This window comes from Empidonax traillii, unplaced genomic scaffold, assembly GCF_003031625.1.
Source record: "Empidonax traillii isolate 1590-97213 ecotype Southwest subspecies unplaced genomic scaffold, ASM303162v1 scaffold91:size2966241, whole genome shotgun sequence".
Classification (NCBI taxonomy): Eukaryota; Metazoa; Chordata; class Aves; order Passeriformes; family Tyrannidae; genus Empidonax; species Empidonax traillii.
Window position 1 is genome coordinate 573,566 of NW_020955284.1, and position 17,133 is coordinate 590,698.

The 17,133-nt window shown below is 44.4% G+C and overlaps 1 protein-coding gene across 1 annotated transcript in view; it reads right to left on the reverse strand.

The window, feature by feature from the left end:
• Positions 1-4,305: 4,305 nt before the first annotated feature.
• COL20A1 (collagen type XX alpha 1 chain) overlaps positions 4,306-17,133 on the reverse strand; it is a 47,827-nt gene continuing 34,999 nt past the window's right edge. Inside the window, exons 27-40 of the mRNA XM_027881657.1 lie at positions 16,507-16,584; positions 15,768-15,854; positions 13,546-13,599; positions 13,368-13,463; positions 12,803-12,856; positions 12,401-12,454; positions 12,029-12,082; positions 10,588-10,659; positions 9,881-9,916; positions 8,492-8,558; positions 7,431-7,619; positions 6,071-6,148; positions 5,163-5,318; positions 4,306-4,667 (exon numbers count right to left, since the gene is read on the reverse strand). Coding sequence (XP_027737458.1) covers positions 4,654-4,667; positions 5,163-5,318; positions 6,071-6,148; positions 7,431-7,619; positions 8,492-8,558; positions 9,881-9,916; positions 10,588-10,659; positions 12,029-12,082; positions 12,401-12,454; positions 12,803-12,856; positions 13,368-13,463; positions 13,546-13,599; positions 15,768-15,854; positions 16,507-16,584 — 1,089 coding nt within the window. The 3' untranslated portion in view covers positions 4,306-4,653. The remainder of the gene's footprint in view (positions 4,668-5,162; positions 5,319-6,070; positions 6,149-7,430; positions 7,620-8,491; positions 8,559-9,880; positions 9,917-10,587; positions 10,660-12,028; positions 12,083-12,400; positions 12,455-12,802; positions 12,857-13,367; positions 13,464-13,545; positions 13,600-15,767; positions 15,855-16,506; positions 16,585-17,133) is intronic.

Here is a 17,133-nt window from a genome sequence, read left to right on the forward strand (position 1 = left end):
AAGCTAGGATGGAGTCAGCAGCAGCTCGAGTCTCTGCTCACATCTCCCAGCAAACACGGGCTTGGGCAGCAGCCGAGCGATGCCCAAAAAACCAACCCATGGTGGGGACCCGCAGAGGAGAGGGGGCCTGTACAGCAAAAGCTGCTGTTGGGTCCCCTGGAGCAGAAAGGAATGATTTGGGGGCAGCAGGAGAACTGATAAAGATGTAAGGACAGAATAAGAGCCAAAAGTTTAAGGTGGCCTATTGGGAAATTCAGCAGGGACAGGCATGGGCTGTCCTTTGTTCACAGCAAAGGGCCCATCTCAAATCTTCACCTTTTCTGCTAAAAGTTATTGCCAGTGAACACAGTGTGAAGTGCAGTGTCTCAAGGGCAACATGGCACTGTGACAGCAACAGAGCATAACATGAATTCCCTGGCAGAATGGCCCTGCCATGCAGGAGGAGGAAAGAGCTCCATTAGCACATCAGGAGTATCAGGTGTGACTGGGAGTGCTAAGGATGTGGTTGTGTCCCTGAAGAGTCAGTGCCACTTTGGGATCACAGAGTTTGGCAGGAGAAGATGGGAAATGACAGCTGAAACCAGTTACAGAGGTGTTAGTGGTGCTTGGGGAGAAGCTGGGCTAGATCTCTGGCATCCCATGCCTTGCTGAAGTCAGAGCATTTTTCACACAGTGAGAAACAGCTACACTCCTCATGTTGCATCAGTAGTTCCCCAGTTTAAATTTCAAATAAATCCTTCCTTCTGCTTCTGACGTGCCTCCTTGTAAATTCTAAGGGGAGAAATTAGGAATCAACACTTACTGCCCTTTCTTAGACAAGTTATTCCTTCTTGGAGGTTGTTTAGGAGGATGATATCCCTCTATAGGATTCAATGATCAGAAACTGGAATAAAACTGGAACATGAACCAGACTATAACTGTAGAATAATGAATAATTCTGCTATTCCTAACCCATGAAACACAAAGAGAGGCTTTTAGCATATGAAAGACTCCAGGAAAATGCGTGCAGCCAGACTGTTAGCATTGATAGTGTTCCCATCTCAGAAATGATTCCAAGAATTTGACTGAACAAGCTGACATCAGAAGAAGAGTGAGGAAGCAAGTCTGGGATACAGCAGGAGCTCTAAAACTGTCTTGGAAGAGACTGAGAGCAAAGTAATGGGTTTTCAGGCTCCCAGAGTGCAAAACTGAGCTCAGAGACCCCAAAGGCACCACAAACAGCAGATACAGGTGTTGATCTTTTCTGTCCTACTTGTGCAGGAGAGATTGTATCCTCAGCATGGTGATTCCTGCTTTTCCCCCCAGTACAGTTCTTTAGGCATGAATGAAAGAAAGCTTTTTCCCCCACATCCTCTTTTTTCCTGATTCCCTAATGCCCACTTTGTCTCGATCATCTTCCCAGCCACAGAGGATGCAGGGTATTTTATCTGCAGCTGGATGGCAGGATGATCTTGTAATCCCCTTTTCCCCAGGGTTTTCAGACTGTTCTCCATCTCATCCTCCAATGAGTTAATCCACATAGCTTATGTCACCTCCCTTTTGGATAAGTTCCTCTAGACATTTTGCAAGAAACTGTACTCAAGGAAATCCATTGGTGTAGGGACAGACAGGCAGAAAGATGCAGGTGTGAGATGCAAGATTCATGTATAATACTAAGAAAATCCCCCCCATAACAGCCCCACCTGGCTCAGTGGCCCCACATGGCAGTGATGTCCATTTATGAGACTTTTCATTCCTATCCAGGATGTCTTTTTTGTTTCCAGCCCTTTAAATCTGGCCCAGCCAAGCTGTTGAGCTCTGGAGAAAGCCTTTGCTGCTTGTTAGCAGTGTTGCTGGTTACTCCTCTGTGCTCATTGTATCTTACTCCTGAGACTAATTTAATACCCTAAAACAATGCCTTTAGAAGATATATCTGTCACCGAAAGGCCTCTGCCAGAATTCAGCTGCACCAGGTGAGTTAAATTCTGCAGCAGGAATAAAAATTCCAAATTTATTGCAATTTAAAGAGTGGAGGACAGAAGGTTTAAAGAAAATGGAGAAATGATGTCACACTACAAATGGCACGAAAAAGAAAGTCTCTGGCACAGATTACTTCAGGGCACTAATAAAAATGAGCATATCAGTAGAAAGGACTTTAATAAGGACCGAAGAGAAGGCAAGGGAAACAGGCACTGATCTGCAAAGGATAAAAAAAATAGTCTGGACATGTGGGTTTTCACAAGGATATGTTAAATTTTTATAATTGAGAGCAAAGCCCCCATTAAGGAAAGACCTGCAAGAGAATTCTTTAAAGTGCATTGCTGATGAATTACACTGCTCTGAACTACGGTTTGCATTAAAAATGATAAATTTGGAGGGAAAAGTACAAAGCATGTAAAAGAATAGCACAACAGCAACTAACACAGAGTATTGGTGTTTGCAAAGGGCTGGTTTCTGTACTCACTGATAAGAGGAAATTGCAATTTGGGTTGGGGAGGGTCTCTTGACCTCCCTGTACCTTCACCTTTAGGGCTGCTGTGATTCTCCAGCTGCTGGAATAATTTCTTTTAGGATTAGGACACTCTCAGCACCTGAAATCTCCCAGCAGAAATACTCCTTGGCTCAAGGAACTGGGTTATATACCCTGGCACAGGCTCTGTGATGTTACATGGACTAAATAGCCGAGATTTCAAGTAAATAAAACCACTCATGGGACAAAGTTTGGGAAGATAAATGGACAAGTTGTTTGTTCAGGTTGTCTGTCTCCTAATCAATAGCCCTTCTGGGACCTAATTTTGTTAGTCTGACCCTTCCTGTTGTATCTGAAATAATGAGACAAAAGCAAATGTCACTTGAAATTCCAACAAATAGATTAAATCCCAAGGCAGGCAGTGAGGGGGTGTGAGTAACTTTCAAAAGCAGTTGATAAAGAAACATAAAGGAGCTCTGTCTCAGTCACCTGAACAGGCAGAGCAGCAAGCCCAGAGCTGGGAATTTGGCTGCACTGGTTTAGGACAGAAAGGAAGCAGAATTACCTGCCAATGCAGATGTTCCTCGTTGAATTGCTCACCTTCCCCGGGTTGTGAGCATTTCATGGGAACAATTTTCTGCCCTGCTGTGCAGGTACCTCTTTTACCTCCTTGCCTTTCCTTTCATCTGCCAGTTATCACAGCTGTTGGGGTTTATATCCAGTGCTAAATGCTGAACCACCCTGAATCAACTTCATGCAGGTTTGGGTTGCTTTTTTTGTTTTTATTTTGGTTTAGTTGTTGTGGTTTTTTTCCAAAAGAACAGTGAAAAACACAGTTCAAAAGCTCTTTGACCTGTAGAAACAGAAACACCTGCAACCTCACAGCACCTTTTCAGGGTGTCCCAGTGAATGTGTCCCCTTCAAACACTGTGTTCCCAGTGTGTTGGAACCTTCAGCTCCTCTGACCTCTCCTTTTTCTTCCAACTGGAGCTTTGTCTGCAACAACACTTCATCTGAGCTACAAAGATTTCTATTTTACATGTCAAGGCAGCTCTAGAAAGCTCCACAGTGAACAGAAATGTTACTTCTATGAGAGTGTGTACTTCTATGCAGGAATTTGTATGGTGCTCCATTTTTTTACCTCTTAATAGCTTTGAAAAAAAAAATATGTATTGATAATTATTGTGTCATTCTGCTTTAGCAAAAGAAAAAAAAAAAAAAGAAATATTTTGTTGCTCCAGGTTTAAATCAGAGCTCAGGAAGGGTTGTTTCTGAAGTGGGGAGGCAGAGTACAAGCAGTGATCAAACAGAGCCTGAAGTAGTGATTGCAAAGGAGGTACATTTTTATCAGTATCTGCATGGTTTGTTGTAGACATATGTCAGATGATGGCAAGGAAAGGGGTTGCAACACGACAATTACCTCCATGTCATCCGGGTAAAAGCCAGACTCAGAGCTGTTCAATATTCTAGCTGATAACATGTAAAGTAGCTACTCAGACCGCAGGAGGGAGAGATGGAAAAGGCAGTAGGTTAATTTCCAGCTCCTCTTAGCACACAGCTCTGACTCATATAAGATTTTGCTTGAGTTACCAAGCCCCAGAGAAGGAGGCTGGACAGTGGAGGGGTTTGTCACACCACAGGAAGATCTGCAATATTTGTGTACATAACACCCCTGCAAGGAAGCCACCAGCATTCTACCACAAACAGGTAACATGGTGCTAGACTTTGTTACCTTGTCAACCAGCAGATAATTCAGCTTTTCTCCAGTGGAATTGCATCTTTGGGCACGAGGTGCTGTTTTTCTCCATGCAGGGGACCCAAAATAACAATTGACAAAAAAAAACCACAAGCAGACAAATGGGCAGAAATTATCTGTTATTTCTGAGCATTTAAATACAGTATATATTTTTCCTACAAATCTGTCAGCCTGCATCTCCAACTGTGCCTTTGTCTTGCTGTGGGACATGAAGTTTGAACCCTGCAGGGGTCCAGCTCTGAGAATCAGACAGGGGGCTCACCCAAAGACAGGCTGGTTTGGTGACTGTAGTGTTTGATTGACTCGTCCACACAGAAATGATGGGGTATTAAAAAAACATAAACAACACATTTGGTATTCAGGTTGCTGCTTCTTTTGGAGTGCATGGAGTTTTCAGCCAGGGATTTCCAGGGAAAAGCAACGTCTTCATCTGCCTCCGCACCAGCCATCAGGGGACGAAATCTGTGTGTGGAAAGGATGTGGCCACTGAGCAAATGAATAAACAAGTGTCAAGATCTGAGAAGGAATGGCATAGAATTAATCCTCCTCCCTTCTTCCCTTGTAAATCTTTCGTTCCGTGCCAGTGAATTTCTTCATCGCCCAGGTCTTTGCAGCACTGAGCCCCCGTGAGATGAGTGTGTAGGAAGTGAGGTATTGTTCCTGTCTATCCACCATGGAAGCATTGCTGGGGACATTAAGAGCTGAGGGCAACCCCATGATCACTCCAGCTGCTCGACTACTGATGTAGCTTTGTGTCAACCCATGAAGGATGGCTGAGGAGCAGTCAATGGAACCGCCCTTTTATCCATATGGGCTGCAATGAATCACCCTGATTGCTTTGCAGAGGAGGCTCTTGCAGGATTGATGGTGCCTGAAGGATGAACAGAGGTCTCTGCCTGGCTCAAGAGAAGTAACCAGAGACCAGCTATAAAAAGTACTGAGATAGTCAGGACTTACCTCTTCTACCTGCCCCATAACATCCAGAGATATCACAGTCTCCTGGATGTCCAGGCTGCCCAGGCTGTCCTCTGGCACCAGGAAAACCTTGAGGACCAGCATTCCCAGGGTAACCCTTCGGGCCTGGTTTCCCCAGCACAACTTCTCCTGGTGGGCCTGAAGAAGGAGAAGCACTGTAAGCTGTAATCTACTTTAGCTGCTTCAACATATCTCCCTCCATCCTACATGGCAGTTAATTTTCTGGGTGTTGCTTCCTCATTTTGGTGGACAAATAGGACCTGCCAGTTGGAAAACCTGTTCTGAATCCAAAGAACTCGAGGTCTTATTCTTGACCTTAAGGGTGCCCAGCTTGGCTGAAAATGGGTCCTGGTTATGAGAATCCAAAGTCCACTATGTGCCAATGCAGAAAATCCCCTTAACCCCAGCATAGGATCCATCCCAGAGTAACTGCTTTTTGTGTCTTTACATCTCAATTATAAAAATTTAAAAGCATAATGATATGTTTGATAGTGCCTGGTTTCTTATGCCAGTGGCAAAGTTCCTGCTGATTCCAAGTAACAGGGATCAGGGTGGAGGAGCACAAGAAATCCTAACAGATTACTCACAAACCCTTACATGTCATGAGCTGAATTTTCACAGTTTCTATCCCCAGAGCATCTGGCCTTGCATGCAAAAAAACAGCAAAACTAAAGTTCTCAGGATATGTCTCAGGTCCTTAAAATACATGATCACCTGCTTTTGTCTCAGCAGAGAAGAACCATCCAGGATGCTGCCAACAGTGGCGTGGGGGGGAAGGGCAGTCCATCCCACTAGAGTGGTCCTACAGCTGGATAATGCTTTGAATCTGAGAGCTGGTGGGCATCAGATGGCCCTGCTGGGTCAGTGCAAAGAAGTTATATTCACTCTACCTGTTCTGCCTCTGGGGCCTTGGCTCCCCTCCTCACTGGCTCCAGACATTCCTTTTTCTCCTTTGGGTCCTGGGGCTCCTAATCACAGATAAGAGATGAATGCAGTTGCTTCACTGCATTTCAAATTTCCCCCTGAACTGGTGCTTCTGCAGTCTCCCAGCATGCTGAAGTGGAGTCCCAGCCCTTGGCAACACTGAGAAACATCAATTTCCTTTAATTCAGTCTGGACACCTACTCTCTTGCTGTGACCAAAAGAGCATTGATTTCTTTGATGCAATCAGCACTGCTTTGCAGTCTGATATGGGTGGAAATGAACTTTTTTTCACAGCGATGGTGCTAGTGCAACCAGCCTGAGGGTGAGACCCACCTTTGCGCTCTTCACATGGAGCAGATAAATCACAAAGCTGAACTGTCTCTTCAACCAGGTGCTGGTTAGTCAGGATTGCTGTTTTTGTGTGAAATTAGTCACAAAACCAGTACATCTCAGAGAAACAGGTACATTTTGACAAAATACAATTTTGGATCGTTTTAAGATGAAAATATTTTGATCAGCCATGTCCTCAAGATGGTTTTACAGTGAGATTCATCTTTTCCCATCTCCTGCTCGACAGGCTGGAAACATCTGCAGGTTGATACTCCTTTTTCTCTGAAGTGACACTTCGATAAGCTTTGCAGATACCAGATAAGACTGACTAGTGCAGGGGTAAGGAGTTAAACAGAACACTTCTAGTTACTCAGAGGTGTTAGGACACTGCTGAAACCAATGTTTTTCATTTTATTTTGACAGATAATTACTTGAGCCACTGCCAAACATTGTCTGCAAATCCAAGCAAAGCATCTTTCCACTATTCACTCACTCATGTGCAATAACTAATGCCACTTCTGAGATTACTTTAATCTGTTTCTTTCGACATGTGTGAGTCTTTCATTGTTGAAACTACTGCTCCAGAAACCCACTTCCATTTTCAACATTACTTCAGTTGCCTCATGTCTTCAGTCAGTGTTTTCCAACACTCCTCATTTCTGTCCAAAGGTGATCCATTCCATCACCATATGCTCATCCAAAGGGCTGTTTCTTTTGCCTTTCTGCAGGAAGAGCCTCCTGACCTCTCCATCCCCCAAAACCTACCCTGGCCTTCCTCTCAATGCAGAGCTTGAAAAAACAATGGGCTGCATCTGGTTTCTGCCTGCTCTTTGAGAGGAGGTGTCTCTTTGTAGAGTTGAGAAGTCCAAAAGGAAAACAGCAATGAGATGAGATAATATCATGGGTTATATTTACAGTACTGCTTGAGGCACTGAAATGTTTAGTTAAAGTGGCAAAGATATAGCAAAAGATGTTTACAAAGGCTTCTGTCCATACCTCTCTCTCCTGGATACCCATCTTTGCCTGGTCGTCCAGGGATGCCGTTTTCTCCTCTCTCTCCATTGCTCCCAGGGGGGCCTGGAGGACCTGGTGGTCCTGGTTCTCCTGGTTTTAGCCTTTCTTCCCACATGGGAACTGGCTTCCTTGCATGTTCATGAATGAATGAGTCAAATTTCAACACATGAGCTGAAAAAGCAAGACAGAAAATGAATGTTTCCTTGGCTGGGAAATTCAGAAGGGAGATAAAAATCAAAAGATGTCATCTAAAAAGGTACTTAAAATGATCAGCTAGTGCTAAATAGCTGCCAGTCCAAACTGACAGTTTGAAGTCCAAACTAAAAGCCAGAAGATGAAGATGGACACCTCAGTCATGACTTTGCTGCCTGACCTTGGTCAAACCACTATTTCTCTTCGTGCATCACAGCACAGGAGCTTTATAAAAAAAGCCTCATCTCAAGAGGAATCAGCACATATCACCAAAAGAATTATTTCTTTCAAATTAGTTTCAAGCTTTTCCATTTAAGAAATAAAGAAGCCTCTGCAAAATAGCAAAGGACTTTACAAAGAAATATTTCACAGGTCCGTGTGCCAATGCCACCCAATAAAGTGACGTGGCACGTAGAGCCTGCGGTGGAACATTTGATATGCACAGTGCTCAGCACAACACAGGATGGAGGAGCTCCTGGGGTCTCTTCCTGCTTCATGCTGTCCCTCCTCTTGTTTTTTCACTACTGGAGAGTCACAAAACCATAAAATGACAGAATGGTTTGGGTTGGAAGGGACCTTAAAGCTCATCTCGTTCCACTCGCCTGCCATGGGCAGGAACACCTTCCACTAGATCAGGTTGCTCCAAGCCCAGTTCAACCTGGCCTTGAACACTTGCAGGGATGGGGAGTGCACAACCTCTCTGGGAAACCAGTGCCAGGGCCTCACCACCCTCACAGGGAAGAATTTCTTCCTAATGCCTAAAATATATCTGCTTTCTTGCAGCTCAAAGCCATTTCCCTGTCCCTCGTCACTACATGAACACACTCAGGAGCTGGGCTGGTCATACTCACTCTGAATCATCCGCTCACAAGCCTGGCTAACAAGCTGGTAAATTGTGGCCAAGGACTGTGGTTCCCCCTAAAATGAAGCAGTTTTTTAAATTAGGAAAAAAGGGAAGTATTAATATCTTTTAAGAAGGATCAATATCATAATGCATGATAGCTTTCTGCCCATTCATTTCCTCAGCTTGAGCTTCAGAGATATTAATTACTGTGAAATGCAGCTCTATTTATTTATCATAAAGCTCTGAAACCAGAAAATTGAAATTGGAAACGTCAATAATTGCTTTTCTCCTGCACATCAAAAAGCCCGGACCGAATCTAAATAATTACCGAAGCTACCAAAAAAGGGAGAGCAAATTTTACCCTCAAATTTTATCAGAAAAGATGCTAAGTCTATAACTCAGTGTTCTGTGATATGTAAAACATTTAGTATGATCAGATATTACAACGTCCTATCTTTGGCTCAATCTTTTATGAATATTGATTCTTACTGTTACTGTATTCTGAATAAATCACATGTGAGGGGTCCTCTAGAAAGTTCGAGTAAAGTAAGGAAAAATGGTAAAAATGCAAAAAAAAAAAAAAAAGCTTAAAAATAAACACTGACCCTGTGAAAATTCATACCTAATGCACTCTGCACTTCCAGGAACATTTCTAAAGCATACATGTCTGGCTGGATCACAGTGCAGATTACCCAGATCTTAAAATCTGCTCTGCACAACCAAGGGAGGGGGAAATGGAAAGTTCCACTGGGAAAAAAAAAAAAAAAAAAAAAAGCATAGAAAAGGAAAAACTGGTGGGATTGGAAAGACAATGCTGTTAAAAACTGTAATACTGAGGCATTAACTTGAGACAAAAGCACCTCAGCCCCATCTGAAGCCTAATTTGCATAAGCCAGTCTTGGCAATGAACCTCAGACTCATAGCAAGTCGCGGTATTTCTATTTAACCAAAAGTCAGGATGAGAAAAAACCTAATTTCCCAACAAAATAACCTCCCAAGGCAGTGTGGATGTCCTGACCTCCAAGGTTCTGTGCTGGGGCACAGCTGACAAATATTACAAATGAGTCCCCTTGTTCAGTGCATTAAAACAGAACCATTCGGTGAAGAAAAGTGGGTTTGTTTTTTTTTTCCTTTTCAGCAAAGAATGGATTTTCTGTTGACATTTCTGCTTCATTACCACAAATGATACTAAGTAGCTCTTGACTGCTTTGGGATTATTTATGTCCCATCAGCCACAGCCTGTGCAGGTGAACAGAAAGGCAACAAGCAATAGGTACATGAAGTTATTCAGCACCAGAGAGGTCTGGCTCATATTTGTAAGCAAAGGTTGCAAATCAGGTTACCAAATCCACTCTTTGGAGTGTAGGATACAGTGACAGGCACCAGAAAAACTCACTTTCTCTCCTCTTTCTCCTTTTGGACCTGGCAGCCCCTATAGGGGGAAAAAAAAATAAGATAAGGAAGAGCAGGAAAAAAAAAATCAAAAATAAATAAATGAGGATATGGGTTACATTAGTGTGACATGGAGCACAAAGTTTGTTTCTCACAGTCTTCTTGTTTGCTTGACCTCATGACAGTGACTGCAAGAGCTTTAAGTCCATAAGAACATTTTGTTTTCTTTATAAAGAAAAATAAGCAGTAAATAGAGCCGTTGTATAAGCACCAACAACAGGGATGGAGAAATTTCTCAGGTGCAACCTTAGAATAGATTTCCCAACAGGGAAGGTGGTTTTATCATCTGAGAAGAAGAAATACCTGTGACATCTTGATCTGTGGCTGCACCTACAAGCCCAACACTGGCTATGCCAGCTCAGGACAGACTCCCTTGCTTTATTCTAGACTATTACACCAGAAATTCATTTGGATGTTGGATTTTGTGTAGCCTGTGAATCTTCAGAGGGCAAAGAGAGGTGGTATTTGTCGAATGCTTCATCAAGAGTTTAGTAGCCTGGGCTTTGCATGTCCAGGCACCTGCTTAAGAAGGATGAGTGTAAATTTAAACTATTCTTCAGCCTCTGAGGGAGAGCTGCTGCAGGAACAGCTCATTTCCACTCAAATATTCCACATCTTGGCCTTCTTTGAGACCCAAAAGCAGACACTTACTGTTGGCCCAACATCACCAGGAGGTCCCTTCTCGCCACTGCTGCCTCGGGTGCCTGTCGCTCCTTGGAAACCCTGCAGAGAGGACAGATTTTAAAAATCCAGTTATTTCCTTTCTTCTTCTTCTGTTCAAGGAGCTCCAGGGGCACCAGCAGTAGCAGCTTAGAGGACTCTAGCAAGGGCACTGCAGCCTGAAGTTTCCTGTCAGTACCTCATCTGTTGTTAAGAGGATATTGTGTGTGAGTCATGCTCACATCATTTCCTATTACTGTCTCAATTATGGCCAAGCCAGCAAAGCTGAGTTTTACCAACAAACTGCAATGTAGTTTATACCCTACAGGCTTTAGATCCTTCATTATAAATTCAGATTTAGACATGGCCTAGAGCACAACCCTTTTCTTCAGCCTCCCAATACCAAGTGGTTGTTTTCTTTTCCCTTTAAGACCTATGTTGGCCTCTAATAACTTTTCAGCAGTAGCAACAGCTTAGAGAGTGGGAAGTGCCCTGTTTGGCTCTCTCTTCTTTATCAAGTTTTTGTGTCATTTGGACCCTTAAAGGGAAGAAAAAAATAAGCCAAACCCAACTAGTAAAAATACATTGTTTTATAATTTTCCAGCTATTACATTTAAGCTCAGTAGAGATTAGCAACTGTTCTGAACAGTGATCATAAAAAAAGTCTTCAGGCACCAGAACAGCTTTCAGAGCTTCCTCTGAGGGCTACAGTGCTTTCCTTGTGTTCAGAAAGCTGAGGTTCAACCCTGCCAGCTTCACATCTTCCCAGGATGAGCAAGTCAAAGTTATGAGCTGAATTCAGCCTTAGGTCCCATAAATAACTTAGCACAACTACTGCCAAATTCCTTGTAATTCAGCAGTGAGACTCAGCCGTTGAGAATCAGTAACTCATCAGGTCTACTACCATCCATCAGATAAAATCCAGTCTGGTTCAGTTTCCCATGGACAGTGAAGTGTACCTGTGGTGCCTTCAAATTAGCAGATGTAAATCAACAGATCTCTAAAGTTCTGCCACTCTGGACACAGCAGAGTACAACACACTTATCTACATCCAACCCTGGCAGCAGGTATTGGCAGTAGTGTGGGGAATAAACCTTTCACACCTCCCTCTATCCTCCAGCTCCTGCTGATTTCAGTCTAACAAGCCAAATCACCTCAAACTCATCCCAACAGTTGGAAAACAGTAGCACTAGGAGAGCCAAAATAGCAAAACAAGCATCGCATTACCCGGGTAAATCTTCCTCAGGACTTGCCAGAAGAAGCCAAGGTTTTTCTTCTTCCACAGAGAGTGGGGAAGTTGTGACCTGCCCAATGTGCCAGATATTCCCCATAGTGTCCCAAGAAGGGTTCTTGCCCTGACACTTCCAGGTGAAACCCTAAGATTCTGCTGAGGAAGAGACTGTGGCATGGATCGCTCATAACGAGTACTCACCCTTGGTCCAGGAGGTCCTGGAGGCCCCGCTGTGCCTTCTAGTCCCCTCACCCCCTGCAAAGCCAAATCCAGTCATTTACTAATGAAAGAATTCTGACAGACCTCATAAGCAGTGAGATGGTTTTCCCACGTGCTGCTTTTAACAGGAATCTGCTAAGAATGGGTAAAAATTGCATCTACCAAACAGCAAGAAAGGCCTGCTCAGATGTGGCCAAACCTGAGATTATCCCATTTTTTTCCCTAATCCCTCTGGCTTTGTGAAAAGACTGTTCATTTCTGCACTGAGTGCATTAGGACAACTGGATGTTTTGGTACGCTCACAGCAGATTTTTAGGCGCCCGTGCATGAAATCTCAGAGGTGAAATGTTTTACCTTTGCACCTTGAAGTCCATCCCTGCCTGGAGCTCCCTGCACACCAGGAATGCCCTGTAAATCAGAATTGCTGGGTAAAGTTGGCATCTGATTATCATTGCCCTAATTCATCTTGTGTCGGGGGACAGAAGAAAATTATGGAAAAAGAAACAGTTATTCTTTAAACAGAGCAAGGACCGTTATGCCAGCTTTAATTCCATTATATCTTGCTTCCAGATAGGTCTATCTTTCTTACCCAACTGACTCAGTTTCCCTTGGGAAAGTGATGACACTCCAAAATGAAAGGCAGTTCCCAGCAGACAACAGCAACAACTCTGTGGCTTTTCAGCCTTGTTTAAAGTATTTACTGGGCCAAAAAGGCAAATCTTTGGGACAAGTAGAAGAAATGGTGTCCTTCATTACCTGCATACCAGGACTTCCAGTGTCTCCTTTCTCTCCTTTAATTCCTGGTGGTCCCTTGGATTAAAACAGAAGCATTCAGTTAGGCACGTGGCAGCATGCTTTAAGGCAAACAGCATCCTGCTGCTCCACATCCATGTCCCAGGTTGCTTCTGCTCCCTGCAGTGTTCAGGGTAATTCACAGCCACAGCATGTGAGTGGGGATTCTGCCCAGATCCCAGACATGCATGCAGAAGCTACTCCCTGCCAAGCAATGATGATCATTGGAAAGGAAAGTGCCTGAATATTCATAGAATATCCTGAGTTGGAAGGGACCCCACTGGGCTGCTTTCAATAAAAGCCCATTAGTGAGAATCTGGACAAAAGCAGGCTTTGGCCAGAATGAGTAAGTGCAGGGCCTCATCAGCACAAAAAAAGATTGATCGTCATCTCTCCCTGGTGCAGCTGTTCAGCTGCTGGTAAGGATGATGTAAATACACAGATCACAGCGCTGAGACACCCATTTCTGAGACGTGTTCTCATTGCAGAGAGCAAGTAACAAAAAAAGACACTGGAAGAGATCACATACCACAGGACCCTGAACTGTGATTCCCTGGGAACCTGGAGAGCCTTGCTGGCCACTGGGACCTGCTGGTCCTACTTGTCCAGGTGGGCCTGGTTCACCCTAAAACCAAAAACAAGAAAGCAATCACAAGGAAAGGAAGTGTTTAGTGCCTGCTCTCCTCATGGGCTGCATCAGGACTCACCTTGGGTCCTGGTTCCCCCTGCTCCCCCTGAGGTCCTCTCCTCCCAGGGCTGCCCTGCCAGTGGGACACAAAGAACATCATCATTTTTATTGCACTGTAGCCAGGAGCCTGGGGGACAGAACTTCACTGCCCACAGTGAGAGGCATTTTCCTGCCCCACAGAGGTCACAGCAAACAGGGGCAACAAGAAAATTAATCAAGTCATCCACTAAATGTGGAAAAGGGAAGAAAAAAGGAACAGCACAGCCCCTTGGTGACCAGCAGCGGGAATTCTGCACTTACCCCCAGCAGGGGGAGAGGAAGTTTCAAACTTTCCAACCTCCCTCCGATTCCCCCTGCAAATCCATCCTGACACAACATCACAAATGGGCATGGGAATACGCTCAGAAAGAAAAAGAAGGGGTGCACACACCTACACCTCTCTGGGGCTCTGTTGGGTTTTATACTGTCACCCCAAGAGCAGAGATACGTGCTGAGATCAGGGACAGCAACCAGCTGTGGGAGACCTGGCTCAGCTCTGCCTGACTGCTGTGTGGGGAGAAGAAACAATTCTTCTGGCATGAATTAATAATGGGTGAATTTTCAGTGTCTAAATCTGAAAGTTGCTATTCTTGAGTCTAAAAAAAAAACACCACCTGGATCTGAAATGAGAAGCACCTTTGGGAAAGGTGCTTTCAGAAGTGCCCAGAAAGTCATTTCACAAGTCAGCTGGATGTGGTCAAAAACACTCATTAGGGTAGCAAGGAATACAATGTGGGACATAGTCTTGCTAACTGGAGCTTTAAAAATAGCAATGAGTGCTATTGTAACTGCAGCAAATTACCAAGGGTTTAGTGGTGTGAGGATAAGGTTATGTGTCAAAACCCGATTTCCTCTAGTGCTTTAAACAGTCCTGCTCTTTAAGGAGTTGTCTGTGGAGATGCTTAAACCACAGGGCAATGCAAGTGGTAATTAGGCACTTAGGATATTGGAGCAAACTGTGACAGTGGAGTGTGCTGTTAATTAAACTTCCACCGGAATGAGCAAGTAATTACTCTGCAATGAGAAGCTGTTCCTTGCATGGAACTGAACTCACAGCTAAACCACAGGGCAATGCAGGAAGTGACCTGAGACCTTTTCTCTTGAGAAAGGAGGCAAATGTGGTTTTTTTTAATGGTTATTTTCCAGGAGGAAAGCACCTGGAGTGGTTGAACTGAGGTGCTCTGGACAGACTGTCTGTCAGGTTTCAGCTGTTTTGTGCAAACAAAAATGTTTTCCCCCAAACTTTCAAAATGCAATTTTTTTGATAACCGCTTCCTGGTGTTTAACTGGAATATTTTCTCCTGCTATTTAAGCCCATGGTGACTCTCCAGCATCCATAATGGATAGGGTAGAATACTGCATTTGCCCTTTATCCCTGAGCATATTGCATATGTAATGACTGTTTTCTTTTCCCCCTCATGTCCTCAGGGTTTTCTTGCAAGTGACATTCGCTGAACAGAAAGAGAGCTTTGGGGACAGGCAGGATTGCAAAGTCTCCCCTTTCTCTTTACACTGCCCACCCACACAGACACTTACAACAGTCCAATTTAATACAGTATCCACATAGGAAGGTTTTGTGGTGGGTTGGGCTTTTTCTTTTTAAATTTAAAGAGTTTCAGAGCCTACAATACAATGAAATCTCTGCAGACACAGAGGGTGACCTGTCCTCCCTCTCCTAAGAGGATTAATGTGGTACCAGGAACTGCTCAGCCTGTTCCCAGCTGCAGCTGTTGCATTGCCTGCTCACCACCTCCCCATTTCATCAGCATCTGAAATCTGAAGGGCAGCTCTCAGACTTGCCCTGGCACGAGTAGGACCTCAAAGCTCCCCGAGACAGGATGAGAGGAAGCGGCCTCAAGCTGCCCCAGGAGAGGTTCAGATGAAGTATGAGGGAAAATTTCTTCACCAAAAGGGGTTTTCAAACACTGGCCCAGGCGGCTGCTCAGGGCAGGGGTGGAATCACCATCCCTGCAGGGATTTAAGATGTGTAGATGTGGCACCTGGGGACATGATTTAGTGGGCTTGGCAGTGCTGGGTTAATGGGTGGTTTCAATGATCTTAAGGATCTTTCCCGCCCTGATCGATCCTGTGACTCTAACGCTTCGTGGAGCTCCAGGAGCACTTCCCTCATGCCCATAGTGCCCAAAAACCATGAAGCAACAGCAACCCCTGTAATATTCTGCATGGAAGGGTGAAACTCACAGGGGGCCCTGGAGGTCCTGGCAAGCCTGGGCGGCCCGAAGTACAAGTGCAGGCAGGAGCCAAGGTGGGGCAGGTCTCCTCATCCCTCTGAAATGGAATCAAACCAAAGGGCCATGAACAGCTGCACAGCCAGAGCAGGAGGGATCATAAATAACATATTCAGTGTTTCAAAATTCAAACTTTCAGTTGAAGAAAAGCAGAATTTTTTTTTCTGCTTTTTCTACTCCACTGAGATTTTTGTGAGCAATCAAGTGCTTTATTTTTCTGTCAAATAACAAGTTAAAAGAAACAAACAAACAAACAAAGTACCATCCCTACCTATAACGTGCAAAACACATGCTGGAAGATAATTTTTCTCCTTGCTAAGTATTTATACACTCCATAAAGAAGCTTTCTGTGTTGAGAAGAAAAGTGAAAGGAAGAGTGGGAGATGTTGTTGTGCCCCAGGGTGAGATGGCAGCAAAGCTGCAGGACTGTCAGGGCTGCTGTCACGGATGAGGTCGTGACAGGAGGCACAGACAATGCACCAGGATTTAAAGTTTTCTGTCTTTTTGAAGCAAACATAGTTCTGTTTACTTCACCAAGAAACACACTGATGTTATTCCCAAGAGAAGAGGAAGAAAAAATGTTTTTCCTCTTGAGTCTGTCAAAATCATTCGCAGTGTCACCTCAGTGCCATGGACTTGTTCCATCATCCCCAGTTTCATGTCAATAAGCTGAGTGGTCCCTCTTGTCTTACCAGTGCAGGGAGATCACAGCATCTGTCTTCTTCCGCCCCTGTGCTGCTGCACAAGATCTTCAAAGACTGCAGCTGGAACTGGGAAAAAGAGAGAGCTTGATAAGAAAGTGCCATTGGCACCCACCACCCATCACCAAATCAAATGAAGTTCAAGTGATAAAAATAATCTTCAGTGATGATTTGCCAGGACTCTCCCATGTGATCCCAACTATAATTTGTGCTGCCAAAAAGCCACAGCATGACAAGTACCCCCAGATACTGACTGTTGCCCAAGCCATCAGGTCTCTGTCTTGCTAAGCAAGTCAAGAAGCAGCTTCACACCAGCAAAGACAAGTCTCCAGTTTACTCCCAGCCCTGCAATAGCAGCAGGTTCTCAAGTAATTGGGCTTCAGCATCACCAAAATGGGAAAGCAGACTTTGATTTGTTCCCCTTGGGGATGTGGAGATAAGAGTAACTGTGGCAGCAGCATTTCCCAGGGCAGACGTGACCCCCTCGCAAGAAATCCCAACCTGTCTCTCTCGCTGCATCCCTAACAACCAACACATCTTCCCATTCCGATTAACGAAGGAGCACACAAAGGCAAACAAAATAATGAGGCAGAGATAATTTTCTCCTTCCTTGACATC